This window comes from Salmo salar, chromosome 07 (genome assembly GCF_965601325.2).
Source record: "Salmo salar chromosome 07, fSalSal1, whole genome shotgun sequence".
Lineage (NCBI taxonomy): Eukaryota > Metazoa > Chordata > Actinopteri > Salmoniformes > Salmonidae > Salmo > Salmo salar.
Window position 1 is genome coordinate 26,527,113 of NC_138297.1, and position 24,940 is coordinate 26,552,052.

At 44.8% G+C, this 24,940-nt stretch overlaps 1 protein-coding gene across 2 annotated transcripts in view; it reads left to right on the forward strand.

The window, feature by feature from the left end:
- The window catches only part of svep1 (sushi, von Willebrand factor type A, EGF and pentraxin domain containing 1), a 132,391-nt gene that overhangs the window by 51,983 nt on the left and 55,468 nt on the right, over window positions 1–24,940 (forward strand). For both annotated transcript variants that reach the window (XM_014207038.3, XM_014207037.3), the window contains exons 4-6: window positions 17,974–18,132; window positions 18,712–18,891; window positions 22,151–22,330. In XM_014207038.3, the coding sequence (XP_014062513.3) occupies window positions 17,974–18,132; window positions 18,712–18,891; window positions 22,151–22,330 (519 nt within the window). The remainder of the gene's footprint in view (window positions 1–17,973; window positions 18,133–18,711; window positions 18,892–22,150; window positions 22,331–24,940) is intronic.

Sequence of the window (24,940 nt, forward strand, 5' to 3'; positions counted from 1 at the left end):
TCTCCCATGAGCCAAATGTGGGTTACAACCCACCAGCTGAGAATCGCTGCCCTAAATGACTATAAATTATTTACCAGCCCTTCCGATGTCCAAGATGGGTTGTGTGTGTGTGTGTGTGTGTGTGTGTGTGTGTGTGTGTGTGTGTGTGTGTGTGTGTGTGTGTGTGTGTGTGTGTGTGTGTGTGTGTGTGTGTGTGTGTGTGTGTGTGTGTGTGTGTGTGTGTGTGTGGGTGTGTGTGTGTGTGAGCATGTGAGCGTGCGTGTGTGAGTGTGTGTGTGTGTGTGTGTGAGCGTGTGTGTGAGCATGTGTGTGTGAGCGTGCGTGTGTGCGCGTGCGTGTGTGAGCGTGTGTGTGTGTGTGTGTGTGTGTGTGTGTGTGTGTGTGTGTGTGTGTGTGTGTGTGTGCGTGTGTGAGCATGTGTGAGCATGTGTGAGCATGTGTGAGCATGTGTGTGTGTGAGCATGTGTGTGTGTGTGCGTGACGTGTGCCAGCTTGAGTCTACCGTGAACCCTGGACTCCGTCTCGCTTCACGGGGGGGAGGGCTCCTTCCTCTAGGCTCACAATGTAAATATTTGCTCTCGTCAGACTGGTCCGATGAGATTCCAGGAGGAGGAAGCCTCGAGGTGCACATAAATCAGACGCTCGAATAAAAATGACAAAAACGAGAAAGAGGATAGGAATCTTGGATATGCTGGAAAGGATAGAGAATTCCAGGGAAGAGGATGAATGCTGCAATCGTCCTCCTCCTCCACCTTCTCCTCCCCCTCCTCTCCTCTAACCCCCTGTTCCGTCTCCTGTGTGCAGTACTAATAATGTAGTGTAAATGCGATCGGGACAAGCGTTTGGTATGGGACTAGAGGAATGCATGAGAAGCCCTAACAGTCCATTCATTATCCGACTCTCTCCAGCTCTTCTCTCCCCGCATTCTCACAGAGTCTTGTGTCAGACAACAGCTACAATGTTCCCTATCTCAAAGGTTATGTCCCAGTTATCTCTCCTTCTTCCTGAAGTATGCACTTGTTCACTCCCCTTCACTGACTTCAAAGAAAATAAAAAAAAGATGGTGTAATCTCCCACTAGCCCAATTACTATTGGGACGCACCCAGCCACCCACTGAGTTGTGGATCAGGCAGGTCAAACAGACAGACAACAGCTACAGTGGTCCCCATCTCAGGGTGAAAGACGATTGGTTCCAGAGACAGACAGGGTCCAGAAACGGCCCCGATACATAGAGAATCACCGGACTCTGGCTGATTGATGTACTCCTGTCCTTATCCAGCGAGTCAGTGCGTTGCTTGGAGAGACGAAGGATCGGCAACAGAGCTACGGTCCGTAGAGAGAGAACCACTGGGAGAGTGTGAGCTTCAGTTCAGTGGTGTAGACTAGTCCTGAGCCAGACATAAAGTGAAAAAACGCTCAAAATTTTCCGCTGTACTTTTGAGGCCTCCTAAATCTGAAAATCCAGATTCTGGCAAACACCAATAGCAATGTCTTGCCAATGACCTGCTTTGCGTTTGGTTAGCCAACGTAAACCAAACATTTGTCTTTTATATTGAGCAATTTCTGAACTATTCTGAACTCAAGTCAGTTTTGATGTTACCGGGATCAAACATAAACCGCTTTTTCTGTTTTGACTTATATTCATATACACAATTTGCTATGGCCCATTCATACAAAAACAATAACTACTATAGAGGTAATATGATAGATGGGGTTCTAGAGCTTGCCTTAGGAAGCAATACAATACACGTGTTTACATTGTCAGACGACACCCTACACACACTTCTTCAGCTGTGTGTGTGTGTGTGTGTGTGTGTGTGTGTGTGTGTGTGTGTGTGTGTGTGTGTGTGTGTGTGTGTGTGTGTGTGTGTGTGTGTGTGTGTATGCGTTTGCCTGTATGGATGTGTGTGTGCGTGTGTGCGTGTGTCTGCTAAGGTTATGTAAACGTTACCATGAAGGATATCTTCCTAAATATGAGGCTAACCCCCTCCCCCCACCCTCCCCAACAACCAATGGCAACGCGTCCACAGAAAGAAAGAAAAAACTGACAAAAGTCAACAAGTTGCTCAACAAACGTCGGCTTGACGGTCCAAAAACCTTTCTTCTTTTTTGGCAGTAGAGACCGTCCTGGCGAATGCCTGAGATTCTCTGAGGATACTTAGAAGTTGGAGGGTCAAGAGGGGGCCTCCTCATTTCTTAAATTGATGGGTTGGAGGTTTAGATTTGTGTTTGTTTCTGTTGCTGTTGTTATTTATGTGAGGACTGGAGGAGATTTTTTTGGGGGGGGCTCTGTTGTTGTGGAGGGGGCTGATGCCCCTAGCAGTCAATGGGTGGGCGGTGCCAGACTGGACTGGCGCCATCACCCCTGAGAGAGACAGAGCCTATTTGCTGAGTTATTGGGTTGAGAGTTATGCAGAGAGGTTGCTCTATATCTATCATGACACAAGGCGAGACCCAGATGCAGACACAGGAGGCAGATGGTTGGAGTCTTACAATATTTATTAATCCAATAGGGTAAGGCAAGAGAATGGTCGTGGACAGGCAAAAGGGTCAAAACCAGTTCAGAGTCCAAAAGGTACCGAACGGCAGGCGGAATCAAGGTCTGGGCAGGCAGGATGATCAGGCAGGCGGGAAAGTAGTCCAGAGTCAGGCAGGGGTCAGAACCAGGAAGACTATCAAAAAGAGAATCACAAACGGAGTACTGGGAAAAACACGCTGGTTGACTTGACTAACATACAAGATGAACTGGCACAGAGGAAACACAGGGATAAATACACTGGGGAGAATAAGAGACACCTGGAGGGGGTGGAGACAATCACAAGGACAGATGAAACAGATCAGGGCGTGACAATATCAAGCTTTAGTTGTTTCAGTTATTGAGAGAATTTGTGTCTCCCATAGAGTCAGGGTCGGATTAAGAAATCATAGGCCCCTGGGCTTTGGGTTTTTATAGCTCCCCTCCCCCGTTCCCGGCACACCCTAATTTTCTGTAAACAAATCCAGGCACAAAGATGCAATTAGGTGCGTAGTAAGCCTAATACTTAAACCATAACATTTGAAATGTGGCATAGGATACAGTTGAGCAGAGGCATTTTCAGGATTTCCACACATGGGGATTTCTTTTTTGCTGGGTCCATAAAACAATTGGCCTTTCATGAATGCATTTCATGCAATGCTATGGCATTAGAAGAAGATGACAGAAGACATCAGAATCTAAGATACTGTTCACTCAAAATTGGGAGTTGTTTCTATTGGTTCTGCAGATTAGTGTTCTCTTTTCAGCAGTTTGCTTTCCAAACTGTATGTTTTTCCCGCGATAGTATTTTGAAATGTGGCGAACTGACAGCCTAAACCAACCATAGAAATATAATCCATAGATGGCAGTTCCCATTCAAGTCAGGACTGGCAGCCATTGCTAGTGTACCCATGAGTTTAACAGTCAAATTGCCAGGGTAAGAGGTTCCAAAACCCTTCTATGGATTATAAACTCAGCAAAAAAAGAAACGTCCTCTCACTGTCAACTGCGTTTATTTTCAGCAAACTTAACATGTGTAAATATTTGTATGAACATAACAAGATTCAACAACTGAGATGTAAACTGAACAAGTTCCACAGACATGTGACTAACAGAAATGGAATAATGTGTCCCTGAACAAAGGGGGAGTCAAAATCAAAAGTAACAGTCAGTATCTGGTGTGGCCACCAGCTGCATTAAGTACTGCAGTGCATCTCCTCCTCATGGACTGCACCAGATTTGCCAGTTCTTGCTGTGAGATGTTACTCCACTCTTCCACCAAGGCACCTGCAAGTTTCTGGACTTTTCTGGGGGGAATGGCCCTTGCCAGCCCGCCGATCCAACAGGTCCCAGAAGTGCTCAATGGGATTGAGATCCGGGCTCTTCGCTGGTCATGACAGAACACTGACATTCCTGTCTTGCAGGAAATCGCGCACAGAACGAGCAGTATGGCTGGTGGCGTTGTTATGCTGGAGGGTCATGTCAGGATGAGCCTGCAGGAAAGGTATCACATGAGGGAGGAGGATGTCTTCCCTGTAACGCACAGCATTGAGATTGCCTGCAATGACAACAAGCTCAGTCCGATGATGCTGTGACACACCACCCCAGACCATGACGGACCCTCCACCTCCAAATCGATCCCGCTCCAGAGTACAGGCCTCAGTGTAACGCTCATTCCTTCAACGTTAAACTTGAATCCGACCATCACCCAGGTGAGACAAAACCGCGACTCATCAGTGAAGAGCACTTTTTGCCATTCCTGTCTGGTCCAGCGACGGTGGGTTTGTGCCCATAGACGACGTTGTTGCCGGTGATGTCTGGTGAGGACTTGCATACAACAGGCCTACAAGCCCTCAGTCCAGCCTCTCTCAGCCTATTGGGGACAGTCTGAGCACTGATGGAGGGATTGTGCGTTCCTGGTGTAACTCGGGCAGTTGTGGTTGTCATCCTGTACCTGTCCAGCAGGTGGGATGTTCGGATGTACCGATCCTGTGCAGGTGTTGTTACACGTGTTCTGCCACTGCGAGGACGATCAGCTGTCCGTCTTGTCTCCCTGTAGCGCTGTGTTAGGCGTCTCACAGTATGGACATTGTAATTTATTGCCCTGGCCACATCTGCAGTCCTCATGCCTCCTTGCAACATGCCTAAGGCACGTTCACGCAGATGGGCAGGGAGCCTGGGCATCTTTCATTTGGTGTTTTTCAGAGTCAGTAGAAAGGCCTCTTTAGTATCCAAAGTTTTCATAACTGTGACCTTAATTGCCTTAAAGTTGTTAGTGTCTTAACGACCGTTCCACAGGTGCATGTTCATTAATTGTTTATGGTTCATTGAACAAGCATGGGAAACAGTGTTTAAACCCTTTACGATGAAGATCTGTGAAGTTATTTGGATTTTTACGAATTATCTTTGAAAGACAGGGTCCTGAAAAAGGGACGTTTCTTTTTTTGCCAAGTTTATGTCTATGGCCACAACGCAACAAGGTGTTATGGTGTGGTGTCCATTTTCCTGCCATGGTTTAGGTCCACTTGTAGAATCTATGCCAAGGCACATTGAAGCTTTTCTGGTAGCTCGCGGTGGCCCAACACCCTATTAAGTTTCAAGTGTTATTAGTTGTATGTATGGGATACGCATGGTATACGTCGTCCAACAAAATGCTTACTTGCAGGTTCCTTCTCGACAATGCACTTAATCCAGAAATCTCTCCAAGTTTCACCATCATTTTAAAGTCATTTTGATGCTTTGTTATCGTCAACCCTGTTAGAGGCCCAACGGTAACCTTATCAGTTTGATATTATATGTGAGTTTATTTGTAGAAGGATACTTGATCAATTACATCATTTTGGATTTATCTCAAATGTGATTTGAAATAGTTAGGCAGTTTCGTACTAGTAAGGATAAATTATCTTACTTCATAGGATTTTATTGCCTGAGATGAGAAAAGGTGTTTTTCCGTAGGCTAAACACATCCTCCATGCAAATCAATTGGGAATGAAGAGATACTATAAAGTTAATTTCTTTAAAAGTTTGCATGTCCAAAAAGCACCGGTTTTGTGGAACAACCCACAGGCAGCCCAATTCTGCTCTTTTTTTCACTAATTAGATCATTAGACATCAGATCAGCTCTGAAAAATATCTGATGTGAAAGGATTTGATATTGGTCAAAAGATTGGTCAGAAGACCATTTATTGGAAAAAAGATCAGAATTGGGCTGCCTGTATAAGTGTAGCCTTACACTGTAGGTCCATAAAGCTTTAACTGATGACTTTGAGAGAGGGAATGTGATGGAGGACAGGGACTCGGTGATAGATCCGTAAAACAACCGCCGCTCTTTTTGTAAACAGGCTGTGTGTGTGTGTGTGTGTGTGTGTGTGTGTGTGTGTGTGTGTGTGTGTGTGTGTGTGTGTGTGTGTGTGTGTGTGTGTGTGTGTGTGTTAATTTGTGCGTCATGCATGTGCGCAGGGCGGCTTGAAATACGAGCAGCCGTGAAACTGCCAGTAGCGTCAGGCACAGCCTGACTGCTCATCATTAACACTCCTCCATCCACTCCTTGTCCCCCCACCCCCATAAAACGAGGCTTGACTTTACAGCTTCATATAAAGTAGCCATTACACACAGTAGGAACACCCTTTGTTAAATGTGCTCTAATTCCTCTTCCTGGGGGCTGCCCAGAGGCCTACCATACAAGGGCACAGTGGCAACACACATACTCAGAAGGCGAAGACAGAGACAGGCATGCTACACACACACACACAGACACACGCTAGACACACACTCACGATAAACACTGTCTAATTCTTTTGTGTCAGGATGGTCGGGGGGGTGGGGGGGTTGGGTTTTGCAGCACATAATTACAAATAATTGGCCACATGAACCCCAAATAAATATAATATTTCAGTTATATTGGTATGATTTGATATTTTGACCAATCATATCAGCTCAGAAAAATATCTGATGTGAATGGTCAAAAGAGATCCGAATTGTGCTGCTTGTGTAAATGCAGCCTATTATGCTTGGGAATACTTGGGAACAGATTTCCTAAATTAAAATCTCTTTGAGCTGATTTCCTGGTGTTTTTAGAGTTTTTAATGTCCAACAATGAAAATTCAAATAATAATATTAATCATTTTGCTCAGAAAACTTGGGGGGGGGCAAATAAAATCACTGGCTGCCAGTTGGGGAACCCTGTGCTCACACACACACACACACACACACACACACACACACACACACACACACACACACACACACACACACACACACACACACACACACACACACACACACACACACACACACACGCAAGCTTGACATGTGACGGTGTATGCCCTTTCTGCCTCTTTTTTGTATGACCTCTTTTTGTCTGAGGGCCTCGGACTCTCTCTCTCTCTCTCTCTCTCTCTCTCTCACTCTCTCTCTCTGTCTCTCTCTCTCTCCTCTCCCTCCTCCCCCTCTCTCCTCTCCCTTAGCATTGACCCCATCTCTCAGTAGGTGTTGTGTTAGTGTCAGGGTGTTTTGTGGTCTGTCCAGCATTAGGTCCTGCAGGGAGAGGTGGTGAAGAGGGGGCACACGCTCTGTCTGAGGCCCAGGCGCAGGGGTCAGGATGGGGGTGGGAAGGGACGGGACAGGACGGGACAGGGGGGTTCAGGAAGTCTGCAGCTGTACTCTTTAACAAGGGCCTCTCTCTCTTTCTCTCTCCCTCTCTCTCTCGATCTTTCCCTCTTTATCTCGCTCCCTCATACACTCTTACACTCTTTCCCTCACTTTCAGTTATCAGTCCTAACCAGGACCCATACGAGTGAACACAGCTCCACTGTCTGAACTGCGAACCCCCCACCATCCCCCACCCCAACCCCCTGTCCATTCCTGACACCCTGGTCTGTCTACTCTTAAAACAGTAATGTTCCTCGGCGGAGGAAGTGTGTGTGTATGTGGTTGAACCGTAAGTGTTGGACGATGTATAGTGTCCTCTAAGCGTCCATGTACTTTATCTGTTAGTTAGTTAGTTAGTTAGTTAGTTAGTTAGTTAGTTAGTTAGTTAGTTAGTTAGTTAGTTAACCCCTCTTGTTGTTAACACTGTCTAATGTATTAGAGGCCTACAGCTGCTGCTGCTGTGTTCTCTGTTCTGTCAGCAGGAGTGATTAGTGGAAAGGCCTGTGAACGCCAGAGAGAGAGAGAGAGAGAGAGAGAGAGAGAGAGAGAGAGAGAGTTATGTCACCTCCAAGGAGTCGTGAAAGCACTTGAAAAATATGAGGTGGCAACAAAAGACAGTTATGAGTGTTGATTGGGTAATTATTATTTTGTTATTCATGTATTTCTCAGTTCACAGCGATCTCTGAAGTCAACTTGACCCATTGTGCAACTAATCTTCTAGGAACAAGAACAACCTGTGTTTTTGCTGTTATTTTGGTGGGTGTTTGCTTTGTTTTCTTGGACTAACTTGGCTTCTTCGAAGCTGGAAACAAAAAAGGGGTTTTCTGCTGTCCCCATAGGAGAAGCCTTTTTGGATCCATGTAGAACCCTTTTTGCTTCCAGTTAGAACCCTTTTGGGTTCCATATAGAGCTTTCTGTAGAAACAGTTCTACTTGGAACCCAAAAGGGTTCTACCTGGAACCAGAAAGGTTCCTCCTGTAACCAAAAAGGGTTCATCAAAGGGCTCTCCTATAGGGACAGCCGCAGAACCCTTTCAGGTTGTAGATAGCATCTTTTTTTGTTGAGTGTATAGTCTGCGTCTCCAAAGCCCTGGTCGAAGGTAGTGCACTAAATATGGAATAGGGTTCTATTGGGACGCAACCATAAGGTGCAAGAAAATCCACCAGAGGTATGTAGCAATTTGGGTAAACTCAGATTTCTATGGGGATGAGATGCAGTAAGCAGCTAAACAGGGAAGGAAAGACAGACGTTGGACGACAGTTCCCAGCCAGGACACCAGTCTGGAGGATCCAGAGAGAGATCTGGGGAGGGTTTTTTCCATGAGAGTCTCCCCCCAGACCGATGCTCTGTTCCTGGCCAGATGGGCCGCTGTATTCACCCCCCCCCCCCCCCAGACATCTGGGCAGCTGGACACCAGTCCTCATATCAGTGGTTCATTACAGCTCTATGGTTTTCTGTGACTAAGGCTATAGCCTAGGAATTCCACAAGGCATTTGTATGATTAGGGAATGCTGTGCGTGTGTGCTGTTGTCATGGAAACCAGTGGTGGAAGGCCACAGGTGTCACGGTTAATAACTTAAGGGTGGCTGAGAAAGATGACAGAGGGGTCAGCGATTGGGGACTGGAGGTGTGTGTGTGTGTGTGTTATGTGTTAGTGTGCCCTATGACCCTAGGAGTGCTGGATACTCAAACTAAATTTGTCTGCGGTATCAGTTGCCTTTTTTGATATGAACTCCTCTGGTGACCTAGAGACAATACGTCACATTGAGGTGTATATTATGTTATCATGTCTCACCTTGGTCTTTGTGAATTTATGTTTTAAGTTTTTTACCCTCCGGCTGACTGGCCATTTTCAGTGTCGGTTTGCGGTCTTAAACATGCATGTGAAGTCATGTTATTGTTGAGAATAGAAAGTGTCCTTGCATGTGAGCGTTGTTTTCTCTGTTAAAAAACAAAAGGATTTAAAACCAATCCGACAGAATCACAACAAGAGGCCTTGTCTGGCCACAAGTGGTGTGGCTGCGGTCCAGAGTTAAAGAGACCGTTCAGATGTGTGTTTGACTTGTTCTGTCTCAATTGTTAGTCTTTAGAAGAGAACAGGCATACAGTAGGCTTTAGGCTACAGCGTACACCCATTTACAAAGGAGGACCACAGAGTTTGCGTCTGCACATCAGTACAGTACAGTAGATATTAGGCTTAAGATAGGTTTCCCATTTTATCTAGACTTAAAATGTCACGTCCTGACCAGTAATAGGGGTTATTTGTTGTTGTAGTTTGGTCAGGACGTGTCAGGACGTGTCAGGGGTTTTTTGTTTTATGTGGTTCGGGCTGGTTGTGTTAGTTGTAGGGTGTTTGATTTAGTATTCCGGGTTTTGGGCACTGTTCTATGTTTATATATTTCTATGTTCAGTCTAGTTATTTGTATTTCTATGTTTAGTTAATTGGGGGTTGAACCCTCAATTGGAGGCAGGTGTTTTCTCGTTGCCTCTGATTGAGGGTTCTATAAATAGGTATGTGTTTGTTTTTAGTATTTGTGGGAGATTGTGCTGGGTATAGCTTTGGTGCATTACCGGCCTGTTATTAGTTGTTGTGTTTGTTTTGGTTCACCTTCTTTGTCTGATTAATAAAAGAAGATGAGTGCACATTTCCGCGCTGCGTCTTGGTCCACTTTACCCTACGACAACCGTGACATAAAAGGATAGCTGTGGCAATTTTCAGAGAACAAACAAAATAACAGTGATTTATGCAGTATGTTCCCCACATGGGAAGAGAAAGATGAACTAAGGAAGAGACACACTAACAGTCTATGGGAAAGTAGTAGTGGGCTTTTCGCTGGGGGGGTGGGGTTGATTTGTTACAGCGAATCTGTCAGTCAGAGATAGAAATGATTCTGTCTGTCGGGTGGGAACAGAGATGTGCAGATGTGCTGGATTCACTTTCAGGGTTTCCGTTTGTCTGTTTCGATCCCACTAATCGAAGACAGGCTCCCGTCGTTCTCCAGAGATAAAGAAGATTCTCGTGTGATAGTGACTTCTTTGGCCTCTTTAGACACCTCTTTGGCTCCTGTGGTTGGTTCACGAGCCAGTCGAAATGACTCACTTCGCCATTTTATGAGGAAGAAATGAGGGAGACGAAGCTGCCTGGTACTGTATGTAACTGTGCTAACAGTGTGGACAATTACTGTAAGTCCTCCCGACATCTTTGGCCAAAGCTGCATCCTACCACCATGTCCCCGTGCACTTGAGGATTGACGTCTCGCACACATTTTCATTAATATTGACCCAAAACCTATGCCCTTTCCTCTTTCTGTGGGGGTATCATTCGGTATCAAACATTTAAATCATAGCCTAAAGTATGAAAGCAAAGCTCGGAGCTTTCAACTAACACTATCATCTGAATCCTCATCTCCATCCGGGTTAAACACACACAACGCTCTCTCTCACTCAGCCTGACCAAACTGATTTAGTAAGTGTGTTTTATTTCAGGCAGCAGAGAGAGCGAGGTCACAGACCCTGAGAAAGAGAGGGACTCACTCTGTAATTGTCTTCCTCCTCCTCCATTCTGGGGTTTCCGGGAGGAAGAGGGTTTGAAGCTCATTACCCAGGAGTTATGTGACACGCAGCTGGCTAGTGGAGCAGCGGCTCTCCTTCTCCTTGCTCCACATCGTTTTTTCCACTTCAATTAGTCACTGGTGTTGGTCCACTCTGCTCCACTCCGTGAGGGTATTTTAGCCTGGGCCTGGGCGCACTCTCTCCGATGTACAGATCATCTGGACTGGACCCGTGATGGCCCACTTCCTGCCCACATGGAGGGTATAGACAGAGTCAGACAGTGGATTTGTCACTAGGAGATGTAAAGCACTCTCTTTGCGGGTCATTGGGGCCTGAAGCAGATGTTTTGCATGGTTCTTGCTATTGATATACTTTTAGGGTTTTCGTCAGTCTATTCCAGTCTCAAATCCACTATCAGTTGGTCTTCTTGGCTAAGGTCAGTTCATGGTATTTCTGAACATAACTCATGAAAGGACGGAGGCCCATTCAGTTCATCCGATACACACGTAGGATCATGTGTCACTGGTACGCTTTGCTGGGACACATTTAGGAAGTTCACAACATTCTCTTTCCAACACCGTCGTTCATTTCGGCGTTCTCAGAGTTATTAGTCTACCTTTCTCTCATTCTTCTTCTCCCGCTATCCATTCCTCCTTCTCTTTCCCTCCCTCTCCCTCGCTCCCAGTACACAGTGTGTGTCTCAGTGAGAGGCAAGTCTGGTTCCTCTGAACTCTCCCCATGTAGAGAAGATTCCAGGGCCCAAATCCACAATGCATCTCAGAGTTGGAGTGCTGATCTAAGATCAGGTCTGTTCTTCATAATTGAATTGATCCTAGATTAGCTCTCCTGCGTTGAGATGCTGTATGAATACGAGCCCAAGTCTGTTACTAACCCCAGTGTTCACCTGAGCCAGCCGACCAGCCGGTCCAGACCAAGTTTCCAGTCCAGGAATTAAAATGTAACTTTAAAACAGTATTTCCACTGTTTCACTACAAGTGAAATATTATTCACATATAAATAACTGGGCTTCCTGTAAACTTTAAATGAAGGCTGTAAAAGGGGTTCCAGGAGCCTCAAAGTGAATGATGAGAAGACATTCAGACATTCTGCTGCTTGCTTATGTAAGGCCTGTCTGACCTCTGACTTCAAAGAAGGTGGATATCATGGAGTATGTATGGACACACATACACACACACACACACACACACACACACACGCACGCACGCACGCACGCACGCACGCACGCACGCACGCACGCACACACACACACACACACGCACACGCACGCGCACGCACACACACACACACACACACACACAGATCCAATAGCAGCAGAGCAGTTAGTTAGAACCACATAGTCCACACATTTGATGTGGGTGAGAGCGAGGGGGCTGTTCCAGGCTGTGCCCGGCTGCTGATCGGGCGGCTGGTTAATGGCACTTGGCTGACCCTGGTGTGTTTAGGTGGGGAATGAGTGTGTGTTGGCATGGAGGATCCATTCCCGGGCGATGCCCAGGGCCTAACACCAGGGCATGAGAGAGAGAGAGAGAGAGAGAGGAGAGAGAGAGAGAGAGAGAGAGAGAGAGAGAGAGAGAGAGAGAGAGAGAGAGATTGGGAGGGAGAAAGAGGGGGAGGGAGAGAAAGATGGGAGACAAAGAGAGAGAATGAGAGAGGGGGAGGGAAAGAAAGAGTGGAGGAGAGAAACAAACAGAGAGAGAGAGACTGCAGCTGCTGGTATCTTGGCACTAAAAGAACCCTGGAAAGGCACACCTCCAGCTGAGTGTTGGGGAGTTATTTACTTTTTAACACCACATTCTCAGATCAACACCATGGATTCTTTATAACACTCACTGTACTGTATTTTCTGGTCACAAGCTACCTCAGTGTTTTCTGTCCTTTGCCCATACCTAGACTTAGGCAGTCTACCTACACGGTCTAGCACTCTTGATAACTGTGTACTGTATACAGTGCCTTCGGAAAGTATTCAGATCCCTTGACTTTTTCCACATTTTGTTACGTTAAACATAATCCTCAGCAATCTACACACAATACCCCACAATGACAAATAGAAAAAACATTTTTAGACAGTTTTGAAAATGTATTACAAATAAAACACATAACCTTATTTACATAAGTATTCAGACCCTTTGCTATAAGACTCAAAATTGAGCTCAGGTCCATCCTGTTTCCATTGATCATCCATGAGATGTTTCTACAACTTGATTGGAGTCCACCTGTGGTAAATTCAATTGATTGGAATTGGGAAAAGTACACACCTGTCTATAATGTCCCACAGTTGACAATTGACAGTGCATGACAGTGCATGGCACAATGATCTAAGACACTGCATCTCAGTGCTAAAGGCGTCACTACAGACACCCTGGTTCGAATCCAGTCTGTATCACAACCAGCCTTGATTGGGAGTCCCATAGGGCGGCGCACAATTGGCCCAGCGTCGTCCGGGTTTGGCAGGTGTAGGCCGTCATTATAAATAAGAATTTGTTCTTGACTGACTTGCCTAGTTAAATAAAGGTTAAATCGTTGTTTGTTTTACCAAGCCATGAGGTCAAAGGAATTGTCCGTAAAGCTCCAAGACAGGATTGTGTCGAGGCACAAATTTCTGCAGCATCAAAGCACCCAAAGAACACAGTGCCCTCCATCATTATTAAATGGAAGAAGTTTGGAACCGCCAAGACTCTTCCTAGAGCTGGCTGCCCGGCCAAACTGAGCAATCGGGGGAGAAGGGCCTTGGTCAGGGAGGTGACCAAGAACCCAATGGTCACTCTGACAGAGCTCCAGAGTTCCTCTGTGAAGATGGGAGACCCTCCAGAAGGACAACCATCTCTGCAGCACTCCACCAATCAGGCCTTTATGATAGAGTGGCCAGACGGAAGCCACTCCTCAGTAAAAGGCAAATGACAGCCTGCTTGGAGTTTGCCAAAAGGCACCTAAAGACTCTCAGATCATGAGAAACAAGATTCTCTGGTCTGAAAAACCAAGATTGAACTCTTTGGCCTGAATGCCAAGAGGAAACCTGGCACCATCCCTACAGTGAATGATGGTGGTGGCAGCATCATGCTGTGGAGATGTTTTTCAGCGGCAGAGACTAGTCAGGATCGAGGGAAAGATGAACGGAGCAAAGTACAGAGAAACCTTTGATGGAAACCTGCTCTAGAGCACTCAGGACCTCAGACTGGGGCGAAGGTTCACCTTCCAATAGGACCTTGACCCTAAGCACACAGCCAAGACAACACCGTCTTCATCGACCTGGCCAAGGTTTCGACTCTGTCAATCACCGCATTCTTATTGGCAGACTCAACAGCCTTGGTTTCTCAAAGGACTGCCTCGCCTGGTTCACCAACTACTTCAGATAGTGTTCAGTGTGTCAAATCGGAGGGCCTGTTGTCCAGACCTCTGGCAGTCTCTATGGGGGTGCCACAGGGTTCAATCTCGGGCCGACTCTTTTCTCTGTGTACATCAATGATGTCACTCTTGCTGCTGGTGAATCTCTGATCCACCTCCACGCAGACAACACCATTCAGTATACTTCTGGCCCTTCTTTGGACACTGTGTTAACAAACCTCCAGACAAGCTTCAATGCCATACAACACTCCTTCCGTGGCCTCCAACTGCTCTTAACCCCTGTGCGGCCTCCGTCATATCGCCATTAGCATAACAAAATGTTATAATTAAAAAATATATATAATAATTTCAAATTATATCGTTTTATAGATACACCTCTCCTGAATCGAACCACATTGTCTGATTTCAAAAAGGCTTTACAGCAAAAGCAAAACATTAGATTATGTTAGAGGAGTATATCGTAAAAGTAGCCACATAGCCATTTTCCGACCAACCACATGCATCACAAATAACCAAAAAACAGCTAAATGCAGCACTAACCTTTGACAATCTTCATCAGATGACACACCTAGGACATCATGTTACACAATACATGCATTCTTTTGTTCGATAAAGTTCATATTTATATATAAAAACAGCATTTTACATCGGTGCGTAACGTTGACTAACTATTTTCCCTCAAATGTATCCGGTGAAACAGTGCTACAATTTACTAAATTACTATTCGAAAATGTAATATTGTCATTCTAAGATTTATAGATGAATATCTCTTGAAAGCACCTGTAATACCAGATTTAAAAATAACTTTACTGGGTAATCACACTTTGCGATAAAAGGGGATGCGATACTCAGAAAATTACCTAGTAAATACAGGTCTGCGCCATCTTGGAACAATCGCATATCACATCTAGTCTTGTATACTATTGTCAATAATCCCTTACCTTTGGTTGTCTTCATCAGAAAGCACTTCCAGAAATTCCAGGTCCACAACAAATGTATTTTCGTTCGAAAAAATTACTCCTTTATGTTCCAAGAGCTTGTTCTTGTTAACGCGTCTGAAGGCTGCTCCAAAACTTCCGTCGGCCACGGGACAGCTATTTCGAGAAAAAGCATTTTTTTTCCATTTAGGTTCATTCAAACATGTCAAACGTTGTATAACATAAATCTTCAGGGCATGTTTCAACAAGAGAGCCAATAAGATTCGAGGGGGACGATTGCATTGTGTTTCAAAACGTTTCGAAAGGGGAGGGTAGACAGGGCCGCCGGCGTCATAATGGTGATGGCCCTCCTCATGTGACCAATTTCAACAGCGTCTCATTCATTCAGTTTTAACAGTAGGAGACTCAAACCACTTTGTAAAGACTGGGGACATCTAGTGGAAGCAATAGGAAGTGCTCAATGAACCATAGCTCACGGTGTGATTAATAGGCAAAGATGTGAAGTAGAGTCCACAATTCAGAATTCCACATCCTGTTACGATCGGTCTCGGGGTTTTGACTGCCATATGAGTTCTGTTATACTCACAGACACCATTCAAACAGTTTTAGAAACTTTAGGGTGTTTTCTATCCACAAGTATTAATTATATGCATATCCTAGCTTCTGAGTTTGAGTAGGAGGCCTTTTAAAATGGGCACGAATTTATTTCAAAAATCGCTTTAGCGCCCCCTATCCTAGGGGAACGCCAAGAGTTAAAGGCAAGTAAAACTAAATGCATACTCTTCAACCGATCACTGCCCGCACTCGCCCGCCCATCTAGCATCACTAATAGAATATGTGAATAACAGAATATGTGAACAACTACAAATACCTAGGTGTCTGGTTAGACTGTAAACTCTCCTTCCAGACTCACATTAAGCAACCCACTGGCTCCAGGTCATCTATAAGTATTTGCTAGGTAAAGCCCCGCCTTATCTCAGCTCACTGGTCACCATAGCAGCACCCACCCGTATCACGCACTCCAGCAGGTATATTTCACTGGTCATCCCCAAAGCCAACTCCTCGTTTGGCTGCCTTTCCTTCAAGTTCGCTGCTACCAATGACTGGAACGAATTGCAAAAATCACTGAAGCTGGAGTCTTATATCTCCCTCACTAACTTTAAGCATCAGCTGTCAGAGCATCTTACCGATCATTGCACCTGTACACAGCCCATCTGTAAATAGCCCACCCAACTACCTCATCCCCATATTAATATTTATTTTTTGCTCCTTTGCACCCCAGTATCTCTACTTGCATATTAATCTTCTGCACATCTATCACTCCAGTGTTTAATTGATGATTTGTAATTATTTTGCCACTATGGCCTATTTATTGCCTTACCTCCCTAATCTTACTACATTTGCACACACTGTAGATACATTTTTCGATTGAGTGTACGTTTGTTTGTCCCATGTGTAACTCTGTGTTGTTTGTGTCACACTGCTTTGCTTTATCTTGGCCATGTTGCAGTTGTAAATGACAACTTGTTCGCAACTGGCCTACCTGGTTAAATAAAGGTGAAATATATATATATTTTTTAAAACATGATTGGCTTCTGGACAAGTCTCTGAATGTCCCTGAGTAGCCCAGCCAGAGCCCAGACTTAAACCCGATCGAACATCTCTGGAGAGACCTGAAAATAGCTGTGCAGCAACGCTCCCCATCCAACCTGACAGAGCTTGAGAGGATCTGCAGAGAACAATGGGAGAAACTCCCCAAATACAGGTGTGGCAAGCTTGCAGTGTCCTACCAAAGAAGACTCGAGGCTGTAATCACTGCCAAAGGTGCTTCAACAAAGTACTGAGTAAAGGCTCTGAATGCTTATGTAAATGTGATATTTCAGTTTATATATTTTTTATACCCCCTTTTTCTCCCCAATTTCCTGGTATCCAATTGGTAGTTACAGTCTTTTCCTATCGGTGCAATTCCCATACGGAGAGAGGCGAAGGTCAGGAGCTATGCGTCCTCCGAAACATGACCCAGCAAAGCCACAGTGCTTCTTGACACAATGCCCGCTTAACCCGGAAGCCAGCCACATTGATGAGGGAAATAAACTATTTAACAATTTAACAATTTTTGAATAAGGCAACCAAAATGTAACATACTGTACCAAAATGTGGAAAAAGTCAAGGGGTCTGAATACTTTCCGAAGGCACTGTATATTGCAAAATGTTATTGTTAAATCCATGCAGTGTGCCATTGGTTTGATTAGTGTTCATTGAGTATAGAAAGTAGCCCATTCCATTACAGTGAGAGATCACGATTGTTTCTCTTAGTCTGATCAATGTACTTACTTTATGAAGAGTTAACTGGTCTGTAACACAAGGGATGCATTGAGATGGCCCTCCTTTTCTGTGAGGATGATTTATTGTGTACAGTACAGATGTAGGATCTTAATTTGAACCAGTTTGCTACAGCAGGAAAATAATCCTGCACCAACAGGAAATGTGAATTATTATATGGATTGTAATTAATGGCCATTTTTGTAGGGGTTGATATATTTCTTGTAAGGGAAAATCAAGTCTGAAATTTCCAAGTGGAAATTACAAACTTCAGAAGCCTTTTTAAACATAAAATGCAGTGAAACATGTATTCTGCAACAGGGTGATCAAATTAAGATCCTACATCTGTAGATGGAGGAATGTTTGAAAACAAGCTCACTAGCTCGATAACCAGACAGCTTCCTGACTTGGCTGATCAGCCTCAGATGCTTCTAACACAAAGCAGAACTGCTAAGTCAACAGGACTATAACACAGCTCAGAGATCTCGGCATATGCTCATGGATAGATTTTTGTGTTTGCGTACGTATACAGTATTTACGTGTGTGTGATCAGTCCTTTTACATGCAACGAATTACTTTTTTAGGTGTGTTTAGTCTATCACCAAGTGTTTTGTCTCTGTCTCCTCTTTACAGCGTGCCCACCTGGAACCTACAAACCGGAGGGCACTCCAGGAGGCCTGAGTACCTGCCTGCTGTGTCCTGACCAGCACCACACCTCCCAACCCGGCAGCACAGCACCCAGCGACTGTGTCTGCAAGCAGGGTTACAGGTCCCAAGGGAAGACCTGCGAAGGTAACGCTGTCCAGACTGGCCATGCTACACACACACTTATGCTGCGTCCCAAATGGCACCCTATTCCCTTTATAGTGATACTTTTAACCAGAGCCCTATGGAGGGGAATGGAGTGCCATTTGGGACACAGACTTAATTAGTCAGAAACACAGATTTCTCAGACACAAAGTGGGCCTAGTTCTGGACTAAACAGCATGTTCAAAGGAGAATGCTCTAATAGCTTTTTAGTCCAGAATTAGGCTTAATCTGCATCTGGGAAACCGGCACACATGTACTGTATAAACACACATGTTCACCCTCAAACACACTTAGTATGCTTCTTGAAGTGCGTACAGTAGTTACAACCGACCCCTAAGAATGTGTCAACAGCGTGCTGTGTCAGTCTTTCCCCTCTTCCTACAGCTGAGAGAGGTCACTTCCCAAATAGCACCCTATCCCCTACAATCTACATAGTGCACTACTTTTGACCGGAGTCGATCTAAATCTGTCAGTGCAGTGAGTGAATCTTATCTCATCTAATGTTTTTCACTTTTGACCCTGTTCTCTTCCCCTCCATCGCTCCGTCCTCTCCATCCCCAGTGGTGTACTGCCCTGAGCTGTTTCCTCCAGGGAATGGCTTCTTCATCCACAACGTGTGCAATAACCAGTTCAATGCGGCCTGTGGGGTGCGATGCCAGCCTGGCTACGATCGACAGGGTAGTGGCATCAGACTGTGCCAGCCAAACGGGACATGGTCAGGCTCTCCGCCCAGCTGCAGAGGTGAGAGGGTAGTTTCAATACATTTCCTGGTTTTCTCGAAATCCCAGTAGGAGCATTCCCGGAATCAGGAAGGAATAAGCAGGAAATCCGGTATCCTTCAACCAGGATTTCTGGAAAACCAGGCAATTTAGTGAAAGTTTCTGAAATGTTGCAACCCTAAGTAGAACACACACGCATACACAGTAACGAATTATGCACACACACACACACACACAAACACACGTAGTAACTTAATGCATGCACACACGTACACAACCAATATTTCCTTCTGTCCAATATGTGTCTGCTATACCGATATGTGTCTGCTATACCGATATGTGTCTGCTGTACCGATATGTGTCTGCTATACCGATATGTGTCTGCTGTACCGATATGTGTCTGCTATACCGATATGTGTCTGCTATACCGATATGTGTCTGCTATACCGATATGTGTCTGCTGTACCGATATGTGTCTGCTATACCGATATGTGTCTGCTATACCGATATGTGTCTGCTTTACCGATATGTGTCTGCTATACCGATATGTGTCTGCTATACCGATATGTGTCTGCTATACCGATATGTGTCTGCTGTACCGATATGTGTCTGCAGTACCGATATGTGTCTGCTGTACCGATATGTGTCTGCTGTACCGATATGTGTCTGCTATACCGATATGTGTCTGCTATACCGATATGTGTCTGCTATACCGATATGTGTCTGCTATACCGATATGTGTCTGCTGTACCGATATGTGTCTGCTATACCGATATGTGTCTGCTGTACCGATATGTGTCTGCTGTACCGATATGTGTCTGCTGTACCGATATGTGTCTGCTGTACCGATATGTGTCTGTGTCTGCTATACCGATATGTGTCTGCTATACCGATATGTGTCTGCTATACCGATATGTGTCTGCTATACCGGTATGTGGCTGCTATACCGATATGTGTCTGCTGTACCGACATGTGTCTGCTATACCGTAATGTGTCTGCTATACCGATGTGTGTCTGCTATACCGATATGTGTCTGCTATACCGATATGTGTCTGCTGTACCGATATGTGTCTGCTATACCAATATGTGTCTGCTATACTGATATGTGTCTGCTGTACCGATATGTGTCTGCTGTACCGATATGTGTCTGCTATACCAATATGTGTCTGCTATACTGATATGTGTCTGCTATACCGATATGTGTCTGCTGTACCGATATGTGTCTGCTATACCGATATGTGTCTGCTATACCGATATGTGTCTGCTATACCGATATGTTTCTGCTGTACCGATATGTGTCTGCTGTACCAATATGTGTCTGCTGTACCGATATGTGTCTGCTATACCGATATGTGTCTGCTATACCGATATGTGTCTGCTGTACCGATATGTGTCTGCTGTACCGATATGTGTCTGCTATACCAATATGTGTCTGCTATACTGATATGTGTCTGCTGTACCGATATGTGTCTGCTATACCGATATGTGTCTGCTATACCGATATGTGTCTGCTGTACCGGTATGTGTCTGCTATACCGATATGTGTCTGCTGTACCGACATGTGTCTGCTATACCGTAATGTGTCTGCTATACCGATATGTGTCTGCTATACCGATATGTGTCTGCTATACCGATATGTGTCTGCTGTACCGATATGTGTCTGCTATACCAATATGTGTCTGCTGTACCGACATGTGTCTGCTTCATGCCTCTGCCTCTCCTTTCTGTCTTGATATCTGTCTTCTCTTTTTTTGCTCTCTCTTCCTTTCTTTCTTTCATCATGTTACTTCCATTCTCCTCATTCGTTCTTTACCAATTCTCACATCTAATTCTGAATGATTCTCATATTTCAGTGTTGGTATTTTCATTGTAGCTGCCATATTTTCATTGTGTATTTCTTTTATTTAACCCTTATTTTACCAGGTAAGTTGACTGAGAACACATTCTCATTTCCATCAATGACCTTGGGAATAGTTACAGGGGAGAGGAGGGGGGTGAATGAGCCAATTGGAAACTGGGTATTAGGTGGCCATGATGGTATGAGGACCAGATTGGGAGTTTAGCCAGGACACCGGGGTTAACACCCCTACTCTTATGATAAGTGCCATGAGGGAACACTAAACGTATTCATCGACCACTGTTCCTGATTATTACCCCTACACACACACACACACACACACACACACACACACACACACACACACACACACACACACACACACACACACACACACACACACCACACACACACACACACACACACACACACACACACACACACACACACACACAGAGAGAGAGACTGCTCCCAGCAGAGTTTTATGCAACACATGTGTGTTTTAGAATTCATTATTCAACAATGGGAACTTCTTCAAAGAGGTTCTGAATCTCCATCTGACGTTCCAACGCATTCACAAACATTTATGGGACACATCGGCCTATCAGGAAGACACGCACACACACGAATCCACAGACATTACAGTTGGTAAGAAGCTTGTTAAGTTGGAACATGGTGTGTGGAGCCAGTGTGAAGAGTATCTGGCTGGTGTGTCAACATTTTGACTGTAGATTAAGATCATGTGTGTTCGGATTGAATCATGGGTAAACGTTTACTGAGATCACTACTGTGTGCCAGCAGCTGCAGAGAGGGAGAGAGGGAGAGAGGGAGAGAGGGAGAGAGAGAGAAGAGAGAGAGAGAGAGAGAGAGAGAGAGAGAGAGAGAGAGAGAGAGAGAGAGAGAGAGAGAGAGAGAGAGAGAGAATGTGTGCATGGATGCCTGCCTGCTTGCCTGCGTATGCCCGCATGAATGTCTGTGTGTGTCTCTCTGCCTGTCTGTCAGTCTGTCTTGTTCCGCTGTGGGACTCCCAGCCAGTTCAACTATTAGAGAGAGGGTCTCCTGAAAGACTGTCTATCAGTGATGATGAAAACCGCCACACTGAACACACTGTTGTTAGACATCAGGCTAACTAGGACCAGCCGTTCATGATCATTGCAGCAGAGAAAATGATAGGTCCCATGAAATATTCAGCTAATGTTTTAGACACATGCAGTATTCTTTAGGAATGGAGCCTTCTTCATACCTCTTTGTATCTGCCTCTTTTTTCCTACCAGTCTGTCTCTGTCTTTCTCTCTCTCTCTCTCTCTCTCTTGATCTCTCGCTCGCTCTCTTTCTCGCGCGCTCTCCTCTCCTCCTTCTTTTAGTTTAACCAGATATTTTCATTTCCGTTAGACTGGCCGGTCTCTAAGTCTTGTGTCCTATTCCTTTTCTCCGTGTACTGCAGTGCGCTCCTGTCCCGCCCTCACCCCGCCCCAGCACGGACACATGAACTGCACTAAGGGTGTCGCCTCCTACAGGGCAGCGTGCGAGGTGCGCTGTGCCAAGGGCTACAAGCTGGAGGGAGACGCCAGGCTCAGTTGCCAGGCCGACTCGAAGTGGAGCGGGATCCAACCACGGTGTGTGGGTAAGCCTGCAGGAACCTACTACCCCGCTGAAACCTCACTCTACCCCGCTCTCCCTCGTCACACCCTTGGCGTCTTCATCTCATACTCCAACTTTATAGTGTCAGTGAACAGCCTTGACTCCAGACTCCCCAGTCTGACAGAGTTCAGGGTGTCTGTGTTGTGATTCCTCCATTGTTCCTCTGACAATGAATTATTAGGTGAAAGGTCAGAGCAAGATGCAAGTACTGGGGTGTTGGTGTACAATACTGTACGAACACACACACTTGAAACAGAACACAGTGGTTAAACATATGGTGTGGATTTTCTTGCAGCCACGCTACATCACTCTAGAGAAAGATATATCTGCCTGCTCATAACAAAAGATGTCTGACACAGGCACACACACACACACACACACACACACACATGCGCACACACACACACACACACACACACACACACACACACACACACACACACACACACACACACACACACACACACACACACACACACACACACACACACACACACACACACACACAGGCACCACACATAGGCACCACCACAGGTCAGGCACACAAACACACAACAAATACGCAGAACGGTAGTGTTTTACCCACAAACCTCCGGCCACTCGGCTTTGGCCTCCAATGATTCACCGTCTCTCTGTATCGCTCTCTCTCTCCCTCTAGCTATTTAAAAGCTACAGACATCTAACCAAAGGCACTCATTTCGTTTCTGTTTATCGACTCCAATCTCCCCCGGATGAAGTTCTGATTGAGTTACAGTTTGTTTGTGTAGTAGTGTAATGTGATCACTTTGGCTGCTTTGCTAAAAGGGGCTGGATATATTTTCTTTTAATCTGATGAAATCGCCACTGTTATTTTGAGAGGAGAGTGTTTCTCCTATTGCTCTTCTCTCCTCTCTTCCTCCTCTGGTCTCTTCCTCCTCTCCTTTCCTCTCTTCCTCCTCTCCTCCAAATCTGACTCCATCTAAAAGCCGAAAGACTAGAGAATGATCTGGGGACAGTTCTGGGTGAAAGCCACTCACAAGCATTATGTCCAAGAACGCATTAAACCCCTTGTCTGTAATAGCTCTGCGGTCTTAGATTAATTTCCGAGGACATTCTTGTTTCTTTTGTACTGAAACTGATTTACTGCTCCAAAAGATTGGTTTATTGCATGACGACTGAGCGAGCCTTGTTTAAAGGCCAGAGATTCAATCTCTGTAGGGTAAAAACACAGGAAACAGGTTGATGTGATCCAAGATTATTCTCTTCTTTTCCTTCCCCAGTTCCATTACTGTAAGTCTTTGTGTTTCTCTGCTTCATGTAGTTGAAGTCAATGCAATCGGTTTGTTGTGACTGTCAAAAAATGTCTTCTCAGTTAGGGCATGGAATTTTCCCTGACTACGTGACCTGACCATGAAAAATGACTTGCTTCACTCATAGTATATCTCATCTATCTATCTATCTATCTATCTATCTATCTATCTATCTATCTATCTATCTATCTATCTATCTATCTCTATCTCTCTCTCTCTCTCTCTCTCTCTCTCTCTCTCTCTCTCTCTCTCTCTCTCTCTCTCTCTCTCTCTCTCTCTCTCTCTCTCTCTCTCTCTCTCTCTCTCTCTCTCTCTCTCTCTCTCTCTCTCTCTCTCTATATATATATATATATATATATATATATATATATATATATATATATATATACACACAACCGTTCAAAAGTTTGTGGTCACTTAAAAATGTCCTTGTTTTTGAAAGAAAAGCACACTTATTGTCCATTAAAATAACATAAAATTGATCAGAAATACAGTGTAGACATTGTTAATGTTGTAAATGACTATTGTAGCTGGAAACGGCAGATTTTTTGTGGAATATCTACATAGGCGTACAGAGGCACATTATCAGCAACCATCACTCCTGTGTTCCAATGGCACGTTGTGTTAGGTAATCCAAGTTTATCATTTTAAAAGGCTAATTGATCATTAGAAAACCCTTTTGCAATTATGTTAGTACAGCTGAAAACTGTTGTACTGATTAAAGAAGCCATAAAACTGGCCTTCTTTAGACTAGTTGAGTATCTGGAGCATCAGCATTTATGGGTTTGATTACAGGCTCAAAATGGCTAGAAACAAAGAACTTTCTTCTGAAACTCTTCAGTCTATTCTTGTTCTGAGAAATTAAGGCTATTCCATGCGAGAAATTGCCAAGAAACTGAAGATCTCGTATAACGCTGTGTACTACTCCCTTCACAGAACAGCGCAAACTGGCTCTAACCAGAATAGAAAGAGACAGTCCATCATTACTTTAAGACATGAAGTTCAGTCAATATGGAAAATTTCAAGAACTTTCAAGAAAGTTTCTTCAAGTGCAGTCGCAAAAGCTGGTTCTCATGAGGACCGCCACAGGAAAGGAAGACCCAGAGTTACCTCTGCTACAGAGGATAAGTTCATTAGAGTTACCAGAAATTGCAGCCCAAATAAATGCTTCATAGAGTTCAAGTAACAGACACATCTCAACATCAACTGTTCAGAGGAGACTGCATGAATCAGGCCTTAATGAAATAATTTATGCAAAGAAACAACTACTAAAGGACGCCAATAAGAAGAAGACACTTGCTTGG